Raw genomic sequence first — 14,141 nt, 5'->3', positions numbered from 1 at the left:
TGTCCGGAGAGCTAGAGCGGAATAACGGCAGAAGGCAGAGGCGCCCAAGCCAGCAAGGGGGCGGGGCGACGGCGACGGCCCCGCCCCCGGGTGTTCCCGTGCTCTGATTGGCTCCGGCGGCCACGCGCTCCCGGCCCGTAGCTTAAGGCTATAGGTGGGTGTTGCGGCCTGCGGCGAGCAACCAGCGCGCAACCGCCTGAGGTAGATCGCTGTGGTGGATGCTGCGGGCGGCTCGCTCTTCGCCGGCCTGCGCAGGTACCTTCACCCGCACTGAGTGCGGGGCCTGATGGCGAGTCCCGAGTGTCGGCGGCGCCTGTGTCCTCCGCTCGCTCCCACAGTCCTGCGTGTGAGGAGATGGGGACGTCTCAGCCCCGCAGCCCCCAGCGCCGCAGCCCCGCGGTCTTGCGGCCTCGAGCGCCGCGCCAGCTCCAAGGGCCGGGACGCGGCCGAGCATCCCGGAGGGGGACCGGAGCTGGCGGCGCGGGGCGAGAGGAGGGACTCATGCCAGGCTGAGGAGACCCGCACTGCGGGCCCGGCAGGTGGCGCGGGGTGCGCGGTGGGGACCGAGGCTCTGCCTCTTCACGGGGCTGAGGGGATTTGAGTCCTGCTGCTTTGTCCCGTGTCCCACGCCCTCACCCCGAGTCCCACCGGGGTATTGAGTTCTGAGCTGCAGTGTCTCATCGCGGCACCTTTAGCCAGTCTCTCCAAAAGTACGAAAGTTCTCGTGCCTATTTGTCCCCAGTCGCCAGGGATTGGCTGTTAGACTTTCATATAGAAAAACTATTTCTATTTTATGACCCTGTCGTCAGACGCAGAGAGAACTTTCTTCCAATGATTACAAAATTCAGACGTATTTCCAAAACAAACAAAAGAACCCCAAACCTCACAATCATCGTCTTTATGAATTTTGCTATGATTTTTCAACTGTTGGGTAGAAGGCATGCAAGTGAATGGAAGGATCTTTACCTTATGCCCTGTGACTTTTCCTTGAGGTGCAAAACAGTATCTGCTCACCCTAGACAGGGAATCAATGACAGACCAAGTAGGGATTCCACCCAAGTCCTGTTTGGTGAAGCTGAGATGAGGGCGCTTACGTACTGGGCGATGTGTGACTCAAGCTGCATCTCTGAAAAGCCCACCCAGCACGGGTGATGACTGAGAACGCTGCCTGTACAGACTCCTCTCCCCAGCAGGACTTACTGCTTTAGAACCTTGGAGAGGGGGCGGGTGAATCTTGTGAATTGTTTGTTTTGCTGAGCCTTGTTTTGTTTACTTCGTGAGTCTTAAGCAGCATCCCTTTAGGACAGAATGTGTCTTGTTTGGAGAAAATTACATAGTTTCTCTTACTTCCTCTTTCACTCTTTCTCTTGAGAAATGCGGCATCTTTTATTTTATTTATTTATTTATTTATTTATTTATTTTGGTTTTTCGAGACAGGGTTTCTCTGTGTAGTCCTGGCTGTCCTGGAACTCACTCTGTAGACCAGGCTGGCCTCGAACTCAGAAATTCACCTGCCTCTGCCTCCCAAGTGCTGGGCTTAAAGGCGTGTGCCACCACTGCCCGGCAATTTTTTTTTTTTTTTTTTTTTCCTTTCCTCTTTCTACAGCAGAACTCTTACTCTTTGATGCATCTAAATAAAGAGCTAAATTAAAAAGATACGGCAAAGTAGAATTTGACACGGGCTGTAGTTTTTCTTCCTAAGCTCTTAACTGCACAACTTTGATTCAGTCTTTATTAACTTCAGTGAATCTCTATTTGGGACATTCTCTTTTCCTGTTTTCTCAAGTCTTAGATGAAATAATCTGACACAGGAAGTTTGCATTTTCTCATTTACCTATAGTTTCAATATAAACACATTTTTGAAAGTCACTTACCGCTGGGCAGTGGTGGCGCACCCCTTTAATCCCAGCACTTGGGAGGCAGAGGCAGGCGGATTTCTGAGTTCGAGGCCAGCCTGGTCTACAGAGTGAGTTCCAGGACAGCCAGGACTACGCAGAGAAACCCTGTCTCGAAAAACCAAAAAAAAAAAAAAAAGTCACTTACCATTGAGTAAAACTTAGCTCCTGGAAAACGTATCACATTATTCTGTATTCTGGTATGCCCTACCTCTGAACCTAGCCCTGCCCTGCTCTGTTTGAGAAGCTTAATTAATGACTGTTTGATTGTTGTTGTTGCTTTTTTCACCGGAAAAAAAAAGATAGATGAAGGAATCAAAACACAAGAAATAATTGTAGAATTACTATTTCTTTGTCTATTTTGGTTGTTGGTTCTGTTGTTTGGTTTTGAGATAGAGTCTCTATATGTTGTCCAGGCTGATCTCAGACTAAAGATATAGCTGTGGCTAGCAGTCCTCTGCTTAGTTCATTTTCTCCCTCTCCCCCTCTCCTCCCTTCTTCTCCCCTCTCCTCCCCTCTCCCCTCTCCCCTCCCCTCTCCCCTCCTCTCCCCTCTCCCCTCCCCTCTCCCCTTCCCCTCCCCTCCCCCTTCCCCTCCCCTCCCCCTTCCCCTCCCCTCTCCCCTCTCCCCTCCCCTCTCCCCTCTCCCCTCCCCTCTCCCCTCTCCCCTCCCCTCCCCCTCCCCTCTTCCCTCTCCTCCCCTCTTCCTTGTCCCCTCTCCCCTCTCCCCTCTTCCCCCATCCCTCTTCCTCCTTCCACCACACACACACCACTTGCATTCCTGCTGCCTCCCAAGGCCAGGAGAAGGCACTGAATCCCTGGGAACTGGAGTTGGATGCTTATGAACCACTGTGCATGTTGAGAATCAAACTTGGTTCTGTAAAAGACTGACGAGTGCTCTTAACTGTTGAGCCATCTTTCTAGGCCCTCTGCCTAATTCTTTATAATCTAACCCTACACTGGTTAATACTATATAGCGACTAGCTATATGTGACCATTAAACATTCGAATTTGTCTGAGTACAACAGAAAAGTTCGATTTTTACTTAATTTAAATATAACATGAAAGGAGTGTAAAATATTATATAATTTTTTTGTTATTGTTGGGTTTTTTTTCAAGACAGGGTTTTTCTGTATAGCAGCCCTGGATGTCCTGGAACTCAGTTTGTAGACTAGGCTGGTCTTGAACTCACAGAGAGCTGCTGCTTCTGCTTCCCAAGTTCTAGGGTCAAAGGCATGTGCCATCACTGCCCAGCACTACTTAATTTTTATAGGACTATATTTCAAACTATTTAGTAATTAGCATCAAAACTGTGATGTGTATAAAGTATTAAAATATACCAGACTTAAATGATTTAGGAAATAAATATTTCATTATTATTTATATTGATTAGATGTTAACATTATATGTTAGATCTATTGCATTAGATATATCAAAATTAACTTCCTTTTTTCTAGCGCTGAGAACTGTGCCCAACTCTTGGGTGTGCTAAACAAGTAGCTAGTTCCAGCCCTCATAGATTTTTTTTTTAGTATAGCTTAAAAAATATAAAACTATGGGGGGCTGGAGAGATGGTTCAGCAGTGAAGAGCACTGGCTGCTTTTCCAGGGGATCTAGGTTCAATTCCCAGCACCCACATTGTGCTCAGAACTGTCTGCCACTCCCGTTCCAGCACATCTGACATTCTCATACAGACATGTGCAAGCAAAATACCAATGCACATAAGATAAAAATAAATACAAAATCCAAAGCTATGGATATAACTCTCAGATTGGACAGTATTGATAGTATCCAGGTAGTTTTTATATTGGGTATAGCCTCATCTCCAGCAGGGAAGTTTTTAAGAGTCAGGAGAGAAAATCTGTACATAACTCTGAATGCCAAGGGCAGTGTGGCTGCCTGGGTCACTGTGAGTCATAGATTCAGAGGCTCTCATTAGGATCTTGGAGTTGTTCCTAACTTTGTTCATCCCTCAATTCCTTATTATTATAGAAACAATTTGACCAAAAAGTAATTTTAATTATAGTAATATTCACTTGTCACCACCAAATTCCAAATAGTAATAATCACTCATGTTATTGAATAATGACAGGTAAATTTCACTTCAGTCTTACATAGCACTGTATATTAATATATGCTTATAGTCAGACATTCAGATAGAATGGTAACAATTTTTAAAATTAGATTAATTTAGAGCTGGGCATGGTGGTACATAGCTTTAAACCCAGATTCAGGAGGCAGAAGCATGCAGATCTCTTATGAGTTTGAGGCCAACCTAGTCTACCTAATTAGTTCCAGGTCAGCCAAGTACTACATATTGAGGCCCTGTCTCACCAACACCACCCCCAACCTACCAATTTGTAGAAAGCCTACAAGACACATGTGCCATTTATTTGCTAAAACTTTTCAGAAAATACCAATAACTGCTTATTGAATATGGAAACTCTGTGACCAAGGAAAACTTACCAGGGAAAAGGAAGACCACAACAAAAGAATAAAAATGTTTCAGATTTGATTTTTGAGTTCCAGAATAACCAAAGCAAAATGGAACAAGAGTATACTATTTACCCAGAGGAAGCATAGCATTTCTGAGCACTGTAAGAACAATTTCTAATATGATTCAGTGTTACAACTAACATTTTAATAGCAATATCAACATTTTATATGACTACATCTGATAGTATCCAGTTAGTTTTTATATAGAAATGCATGAATGTGATCAATAATTTTGTATTTTTATTTTTATAGGAATCTTGAGAAGCTAAAATGCGGCATAATCAGATGTGTTGTGAGACACCACCTACTGTCACTGTTCATGTAAAATCAGGTTCAAATAGGTCACATCAAACTAGAAAACCTATTAGTCTGAAGCGTCCTATTAAAGATAGTTGGGAAGCATCTGAAAAAAATGCACATAATAACAAATCTAAGCGGCCTAGAGGGCCTTGTCTAATTATACAGCGTCAGGAAATGACTGCTTTCTTTAAATTATTTGGTAGGTGTAAAACATTTTATTAGTCTAGCATTCTTAATTATCAGAATGTAAATCTATTTTGTCAGTTTTTTACAGTGTATTTATGTGTGCGGGGTGGGGGAGTGTGCACATGCAGCATGTTTGCAGAGTCAGAGGACAACTTGCTGTGTTCTCTCCTCCCATCATGGGATTGGACACAGGTTGTCAAGCCTGGTGGTAAGTGCTTTTGTCCACCAATCCATCTTGCCAGCCCTCTTTTGTCATTTTATAATGAAAGTATTCAAATTGATCTAACTGTTTAGGATATTTAAATCTAAATGTCAAGTGTATATTTTGAGCAATTCAGGAAACAAGTTTTGTTTGACTTAAAAGAGTATAGAGATTCAGATGAGGCACCAACCCAATTTGGCTATGCCAGAAGGTGTTTTCCAAGATTTTTATAACTAAAACAAAGAAAAATGGGAATATCGATCAATCTAGAAAGTTAAAAAAAAAAAAAAAGAAAGAAAGAAAGAAAGAAAGAAAGAAAGAAAGAAAGAAAGAAAGAAAGTTTCAGCCTTATTTTTTGGAATATTGCTAAAATGTAAGAACATTTATCAACATGTTCATACAATGAACTTGAAATTGAATTTTCATTATATAAGACTACTTTGTTTATATATTTATTAACAGACTATAAATAGAGACTTCTTTGTAGTATTTATACCAGAAAAGAAAGGAGCCTTTTTTTGCAGGCATGGCAGCAAGGTAGACATTAGAATAAGGGATAGTGTTGATGTTTCCTGATGAGAAATCAAACCATACCACAAAACCCACAGACCTCCTTGTTTATAGAAGGTTATGTGCATGCAAGCAAACTTGATTAAAAGATGACATAAAATATATAAGGAATATAAACAGGTTACAAAGATTTCCCCATCAGAATATGGAATGTTTCCATTTTTCTTTAAGAGAAATCTCTATTAAGAATAAAACAAGCCGGGCAGTGGTGGTGCACGCCTTTAATCCCAGCACTTGGGAGGGAAAGGCAGGTGGATTTCTGAGTTCAAGGCCAGCCTGGTCTAGAGTGAGTTCCAGGACAGCCAGGGCTACACAGAGAAACCCTGTCTTGAAAAACAAAAACAAAAATTATTACCTATAAACTTTCCTTTACTCCCCCCAACTTTGTTTTAAAAAGGGTCTCACCTGTGCCAGGCTAGCCTTAAACTCTTTATGTAGCCAAGGATGACAATGAATTTCTAATCCCCCTGCCTTGAACTGCCAAATACTGGGATCCCAGGCAAACCAAATTCCTTTTTGTTGGCCATCTCCAGCCCTTATCTGCAAACTTTTTGAATACTCTTCGCTGTCCTGAGAAAACACCTGGTTCTACCATTTTTAGCTAACTTGTGAAATAGAAACAGAATTAACAAAACTAATTCTCAGAAAATCAATAGTTATTCCTAGAATTTCCAGTATTAATTACAATGATATAATTTATAACATGCAAAATGAATATAAAGAACTTTTTGCCTTGTTAATAAAATGAAGGGAATTTTCTCATAATCTGATAGTTTTCAATATATTTTGAGATTATCTATTTTAATGGTTTTAAATCAAAACAAGAGTTGTTTTTGTTTTGTTATGTTGGTCTTTGTTATGTTTTCTTTTTGTTTTTGTTTGAGACAGGGTCTCACCATATAGCACATAGACTTACTCCAGACCAGCCTTGAACTCACAGAGATCTGCCTGCCTCTGCTTCCCAAGTGCTGGGATTAAAGGCTTGCACCACCACTCTGGGGTAGACATTATTCTTGATTTTGTTGATCTTTCTATCCTAATCAATTTTCTTAAAACTAAATGCTGATTATAAGTCTAGGTAAAAGTTGAAGTTATTTATATAATACATGTTTATATTTTTGTTTGAATAATAAGTAGACTAGAGAGGAAATAGGAGGAAAGGATTTTCCCTCCCCCCAAAAAATCCTGGACCTTGAAAGGAGAACGTAATAGAAAAATAATACCCTTAGAACAGTATTAAGTTATTTTTTCTTCAAAGATGAATTATCTTGCACCAGATTGCATTTCTGCCTCTTAAAATTGATACTGCAAAGGAACAAAGAGCCTGAGTACCTGACATCTTGTTGGATACTCAGAAAACAAAATATATTATTCTCCTTTAAAGCTGAGTATATACATAATAAAGTGAATCAGATGGGAAATGCATAGCCTTGCAATGATAAATATACTAAAAAAACTGACAATTATAAGGTAGTAACCATTTTTGTTTAATTTCTAAACACTACTTTAAAATGTCCCAATTTAGAAATTATTTCTTCAAAGGGAAACATTTTTTAAGAAGATAAGTCAAAGTTATCTTTTGTTATAGATGATGATTTAATTCAAGATTTCTTGTGGATGGACTGCTGCTGCAAAATTGCAGACAAGGTAAACTGGAAATAGTATAATCACAAACCATCATTGTTATGTTACTAGACCATTAAAATTTTTATAGCTACAAAAAGAATTTTCTCCTTCACTACAGTTAGAAAAATAGCTAGCCTACATTCTTCCTTCACAGCAAAAGTCTTTTGTTAGCCGTGTATGTGTGTGTGTGTGTGTGTGTGTGTGTGTGTGTGTGTGTGTGTGTGTATCTGTCACAGCATGTATGCCATAGCCAGTATATGAAGGTCAAAAGACAATTTATAGACAGAGTTGGTTCTCTCCTTCCATCATGTGCCCTAGGAATTGAACTCAGATCATCAGGCCTTTCAGCATGTGCCACTGAGCCATCTCACTGTTCCCCAAAGCAGAATCTTTACACTTAATTTTTACCAAATCTATCTGGAAACAAGAATCAATAGAAATTCCATCTTTGGTGGGAGAAGGATACAGTTTCACTCCAGCCTCACTTTATCTCAGCCTCCTAAGAGCTAGGATAACAGACATATACTGTGCGCAGTGATTAGAATTACCACCTGTAATTAGTATGGAGAAAAAGTTCTTGAAACTCACTCCATTAAGGCAGTCTCCTGTAAGTTTGAGTATTTTATAAGTAAATCATACAAAATTTTCAGTTGTCTTTTTAAATAGTTTTATTACTATTTCAATAGGCATTAAGTTGCTGTTGCTATAATTTATAATAGTATAAATAATCTCTTATTCATGTTAGCTTTCTCACTGCTAGATAACAGCCATAGATCAGCATTGTCACATTTTTTTGAGAAACACTAGACAAATGAAACCCGAGAACTGCTTTATAAAACAAATGGCTTATGGGGTGGAAAATAGATTAGCAGTTAAAAGCACTTGTTGCTCTTCCAGAGAATTTAAGTTTGCTTCTTAGCACCCCGATCTGGCTGCTTACAACTACCTGTAACTCCAGCTCCTACAGGGCACATGTACACACACACACACACACACACACACACACACACACACACACACGTAATTTAAAATATTAAAATATTTAATATTTAAATATTAAAATTTAAAATAATGGATCATTCTCTTTTTGTTTTTTTTTCTCATTTTGAAATGAATTTCATTGTGACATTTTGATTCATGTATCATTACTCCTTTTTTCCCTGAGACAGATTTAACTATGTAACACTGGCTGGCCTAATACTTTCTGTGTAAACTTGAACTCAAGTTATTTACCTGCCTCTGCCTCCAGAGTGATGGGATTAAAGGAATGTGCCATGATGCCCATCTACTTTAATTTTATTTATACTGGTCACTCATCCTCTCCCTAGCAATCTTACAGGCTAAAATTAGCGTAACATGTTTCCCATTAGATATTGGAATCCCATAAACTGTCTAATCTATTAGGAATAGTGATGGTAAATGCTTTTTTGTGGACATATTTCAATATCTGTTTTTATGTTTTTAAGTCAGCTAAATAGTTGTCATTTTGCTTTTGTAGATATCATTTAGACTGGGCAGTCATATATTTAGTTCAATAACAGTTGAAATATAAATAAAAAATAAAGGAATGTTCAGAAGATTAGTTTATGATTTCATACTAATGTCAAAATGAAGGCTTTTATTTCATACTTAAATGTGACAAACATAAAAATGTTTAATTTTTTTAAAATTTGGGAGGCTGGAGAATTTTCTAGTGGTTAAGAGCACTTCTTGTTTTTCCAGAGGACCTGAGTTCAGTTTCCAATACCCATATCAAGTAACTCATATGACTATAACTCCAGCTTCAGAGTAGCTGATGTCTTTTGGCTTCTTCAGGCATCTACACTCATGTGCACACACATGTGTGCACGTATACACACACATAATTAAAAACTAAAATCGTTTTTAAAAATTAAATATTTTGAAAACTTTTAAAAAAAACTTTAATTTATTTGAGTGTTTGGCTTTATGTATGTCTGTGCACCACTTGCATGCCTGGTGTCTTTGAAGGCCAGAAAAGATTGTCAAATCCCCAAGAACTGGGGTTATAGACAGTTATGAGCCACCATGTGGGTACTGAGAATCAAACTCCATGTCCTCTGGAAGAATAGACAGTGCTGTTAATTAAAGACTGAGGCATTTCTGAAGCCTCTGGAAACTAATTTAGAAAAATTAAAAGCACACACAACATATAATAAAACCAAAGATCTTCCATGTGGCTCTTAAAAATAATCAATTTGACTATTCTTGTTTCTTCTCTGGAATGTGAATTATTCTGAGGTAAATCTGAAGCATGCTAACATTTTATCATAAACATTTGATAATTTGATGCTGGTGGGATACATACAACTGCATCAGCTGGTAAAGGTGCCTGACACCAAGCCTGATGACTGAGTTGATCCCAAGATTCACATGGTGGGAGGAGAGAATGGAACAGACTTGCATTGTTTTCTGATCTCCACACCTGACATATAACATACACAAATAAATAAAGATAGGGGGCTGCAGAGATGGCTCAGTGGTTAAGAGCACTTCCTGCTCTTGCAGAGGTCCTGAGTTCAATTCCCAGCAACCACATGGTGGCTCACAACCATCTGTAATGGGATCCAATGCCCTCTTCTGGTGTGTCCAATGACAGCTACAGTATACTCACATATATAAAATAAATAAATAAATCTTTAAAAAATATATATATATATATATATATATGTGTGTGTGTGTGTGTGTGTGTGTGTGTGTGTGTGTGTGTGTGTAAAACTGTATCTCCAACAATGTAATCTTTTAAAACAACCAAAGTATTACTTTTCAAATAAACAGTAATCATATAACCAAATACTCGTTTCTTTAGAGTTGTGGTAAACAGTACAGTTTAAGTGCTTTAATGTTGGTGTACAGCAGGGGGCAGTGTTTGAAAAGTAACTAACTCAGAATACTTGACTATATTATTTCAAAAATCCTTTATTCAGAAATGAAGGGCTCCCCTGGAATCATCTTGTTGTGCAATGCCCTTACAAGATAGTGAACAAATATGAGAGAGAAAGACCATATTCATATTATAACTTGTTTCAAATGTAAACCATTAGATCTTGGCATATGTCCTAATAAGTTAATTGTATGTCTTTGTAATAAGACATTTAAAACGTGTTTTCTCAATGAAAATTAGGCCTTGCTATACAGTTTTAAAACAAACTATTGTGAATCTAGGTGAGAGATGTTTGGCTACTCATTGAACTATTTCAACTTCTTTATACATTTGAAATTTAAGATAGAAAAAAATTTGGAGTTATAGTTTTAAAATTCACCGGCTATAATAAAATTTAGAAAGCCTCCTAGCTAAATATAATAAATTATTGGTAATGAATTCTTGCACTATTCAAGTGGATTAACTACAGGGGCCAAAAAATAAGTACTCAGGTGATTGTATACAGATTAATAGTGTCTTAAGATTTTAAGTCAACTATTTTATAGCAGTTATATTAGTGAAAGCAAACCATTAATACTAATTCTAACTTTTTCTTGTAGTATCTTTTGGCTATGACCTTTGTTTATTTCAAGAGAGCTAAATTTACTATAAACGAGCATACCAGGATAAATTTCTTTATTGCTCTGTAAGTATGCTTTCTACTAAATAAATTTTATTGGTTATTTTAATATATGTGATTTGTAATTTAAAGTGGAAATGTTAAACTTTTAAGGTTATTGTTAATAGGCCTTGTGTATGAAAATTATGTATTTTTCACTTTAGTAGGATAGTTTTATGTTCTTTTCATTGGCCTTATATTACATGCCAGAGATTTGTTGTTCCCACTTCAGGTTACATTGTGTCTTTTACATTTTACACACACAGAGACACAGATGCACACACACACACACACACACACACACACACACACACACTGGCTGTCCTGGAACTCACTCTGTAGTCCAGGCTGGCATTTAACTCACAGAATCCACCTGCCTCTGCTTCCTGAGTGCTAATTAAAGGTGTGCACCACCACATCCAACAAATTATATTTTTTTTAAAAAACCAGAGTATTCTCTTTTAAATTGCCAGCTAGTATGTAATAAAACCATCATCATATTTTTATAATGTGAGCCTTTGTGGAAAATGTTTTGCATATATTCTTTGTAGGTCTATATCTAAAAGATAGTAGTTATGCATATTTAACACTTTTGTGATTACTGATGGTCTCATCAAACACTGAATGTTGTTTATTTTCCAGATTTTCTGTTGATATTACATTAATTAGTGATAGCTTTGCTATCTGTTAAATTGTTTTAACAATGTGTCTTTCTAATTTATAGGTCATTATTTAGTTGGGAAAAATATAATTTTAGGGCTAGAGATAAAACTCAGTGGTGGAATTCTTGCCTAGTATGCACTAAGCTCTGGGGTCACACAGTTTCTTTGTATAGCCCTGGCTGTCCTAGAACCTGTTCTATAGACCAGGCTGGCCTTGAATTCAGAGATCTGCCTGCCTCTGTCTGCTGAGTGCTGGGATTAAAGGTGTGCACCACCACCGCCCGGCTTCATTCAACACTGCTTTTTTTTTTTATTAAAGGGGAGAGAGCTTAAATTTAAGAATGTATTTTGAAGCCAGGCAGCGGTGGCGCACACCTTTAAGCCCAGCACTTGGGAGGCAGAAGCAGGCAGATTTCTGAGTTCGAGGCCAGCCTGGTCTACAGAGTGAGTGCCAGGACAGCCAGGGCTACACAGAGAAACCCTGTCTCAAAAAAACCAAAAAAAAAAAAAAAAAAAAAAAAAAAAAAAAAAAAGCATTGCTGAGATGGCTCAGCAGTTAAGAGCACCAACTGTTCTTCCAGAGGTCCTGAGTTCAATTCCAAGCAACCACATGGTGGCTCACAACCATCTGTAATGGGGTCTGGTACCCTCTTCTGGTGTGTCTGAAGAGAGCAATGGTGGTGTACTCATATGTATAAAATAAGTAAATAAATCATTAAAAAATGTAAGGAATACACTTTGGAAGTTGTAGTGTGTCAGGAAGTAGAGTGCTTCCCTTATATGCATGAGGCCTTGGGTCAGTTACTAGCAGCTCCCCCTCCCCAACCAAAAGAAGGACAAAGAATATGCTTTTTTTCTACCCTATACTTGGGTACAACAATGCAGCTAGAATGTATATACATAATTTCAAGTGTTAAATTAGAGAACTATGTAAAGCACTATAGTATAGGTGGCTGGAGAGATTGGTTCAGCCTTTAAGGTGGCTGCTCTTCTCGAGGACTGGGGTTCAATTCCCAGCACAACCATCAGATCCAGGGAATCTGATGCTCTCTTCTGGCTTCTGTGGGCACTAGCACACACACGGTTTACAGATACACATGCAGGCATGATACTCAAACACATAAAAATGAATAAATAAAAAGACATTAGAGTATCACAATAGCTGTCAGCGTTGAGGAGTAAGTTTTAACTCAACATCTATTTAATTCAGAATCAGAGTTGGTAAAGAAATAAGACCAGAAGAGCTTGATCTATGATTAATTAGAGAGACATTTTCCAGAACATGGGAAAAATAAGCCTAATTTAACATTTGGTGATGATTAGTAAAATTCCAATTTAATAGTGATAGCTAATACTGAAAGTTATATGTAAATCACCACATCTTATATATTTATACATTTAGGTTTCTTTGGTTTTTGTTTTTTGTTTCTTTGAGACAGGATTTCTCTGTGTGTAGCTCTCTGGCTATCCTAGAACTCCTGCACACCAGGCTGGCCTCAAACCCACAAAGATCCACCTGCCTCTGCCTCCAGAGTGCTTAAAGTCGTGCACCACCACTGCCCAGCACATTTAGGCTTCTTATGAAATGCATTTCTTATTTCTGTTTTATAGACAAGGAAACATTTTGACTTTATAGACAATAAAGCACGTTGAAGGTCAGGGAAATTAGTAAGGAGACCAGGTATTGTGGTATACACCTGTACTCCCAACACTTAGGAAGCCGAGGTGGGAGGATCATGAGTATAAGGCCAGCCTGGGCAAGAACAACAGCAGAGATGCAAATGCATGTATTATATCCCCAAGAGCCAAACTCAGCCTTAATACTGTTAATTTGCCATTTGTATGTTTCAGTATTATACTATATTCACTATCATACTATTCTGTAGGTTTTTTTCCATCTGAGAATTGAAGACAAGCCAAAAATGGCTTTAGTGCAAATCCACGTAGAAGCCTGAAATTGGATTTGTTTCACTTGTTTTGTGGTTATAGCCATTAAGTGCTATTTAGCTTTTACTGAATAGTTATCTTTTAAGACTGCATTGCATACTGTATTATATTATATGTCAGGTACCCTGAATTATAATTCCCATCCTGTGTCTAATCGTGTGTTTTCTGTAGACTAACTCAGTATCTCTTTTCATTAAGCATCTCTTATTAGCCACAGCTCTAAACTCAATTTCTTTCTATATAGTCATGTGATGTTTCCTTTAGTATTTTTGTAACACCCTGAATTTCTTTTTCTTCTTGTTTATTAAAAATCTTTTGAGACAAGGTATTTGTAGCCTAGGCCAGCCCCAAACTCCCTGCATAGCCAAGGATGATCTTGACCTGCTCCTCCTCCCTGCCTTTGCCTTCCAAATGCTGAGGTTACAGGCATGTGCCACCATGCCTGCAATACTGTTTCATCCTTCCACATCCTCTTCCACAGTTATTAGTTACGTGCTCTGTTCTGCTTTACCTGGTTACTGAATGAGTTCAAATCCAGCCAAAGCAACTTAGAAAGATCTTTACTTAAAAGAAAAGGTAAAAAGAGGAATGGAGTTAAATCAGTGGTAGAACATTTGCTTGAGATCTTTAGGCTTCCTTTCTAGCTAACTTTAAAATGTTGTTAGAACCTATTTGGGATTAGGTGAGTTTCCTTGACT

At 38.5% G+C, this 14,141-nt stretch overlaps 1 protein-coding gene across 3 annotated transcripts in view; it reads left to right on the top strand.

Annotated features, from left to right (window-relative positions):
- The first annotated feature begins 122 nt into the window (after positions 1 to 122).
- The window catches only part of Spdya (speedy/RINGO cell cycle regulator family member A), a 33,568-nt gene continuing 19,549 nt past the window's right edge, over positions 123 to 14,141 (top strand). For 2 of the 3 annotated variants that reach the window (XM_076942260.1, XM_034514229.2), the window contains exons 1-4: positions 123 to 255; positions 4,643 to 4,889; positions 7,237 to 7,295; positions 10,776 to 10,861. In XM_076942260.1, coding sequence (XP_076798375.1) covers positions 4,661 to 4,889; positions 7,237 to 7,295; positions 10,776 to 10,861 — 374 coding nt within the window. In that variant the 5' untranslated portion in view covers positions 123 to 255; positions 4,643 to 4,660. Of the gene's footprint in view, positions 256 to 2,645; positions 4,890 to 7,236; positions 7,296 to 10,775; positions 10,862 to 14,141 lie in introns of those variants that run through there. The other variant, XM_076942259.1, reaches the window with a different exon arrangement.

Source organism: Arvicanthis niloticus, chromosome 11 (genome assembly GCF_011762505.2).
Source record: "Arvicanthis niloticus isolate mArvNil1 chromosome 11, mArvNil1.pat.X, whole genome shotgun sequence".
Classification (NCBI taxonomy): Eukaryota; Metazoa; Chordata; class Mammalia; order Rodentia; family Muridae; genus Arvicanthis; species Arvicanthis niloticus.
This window is presented reverse-complemented; position numbering and strand designations above follow the sequence as displayed.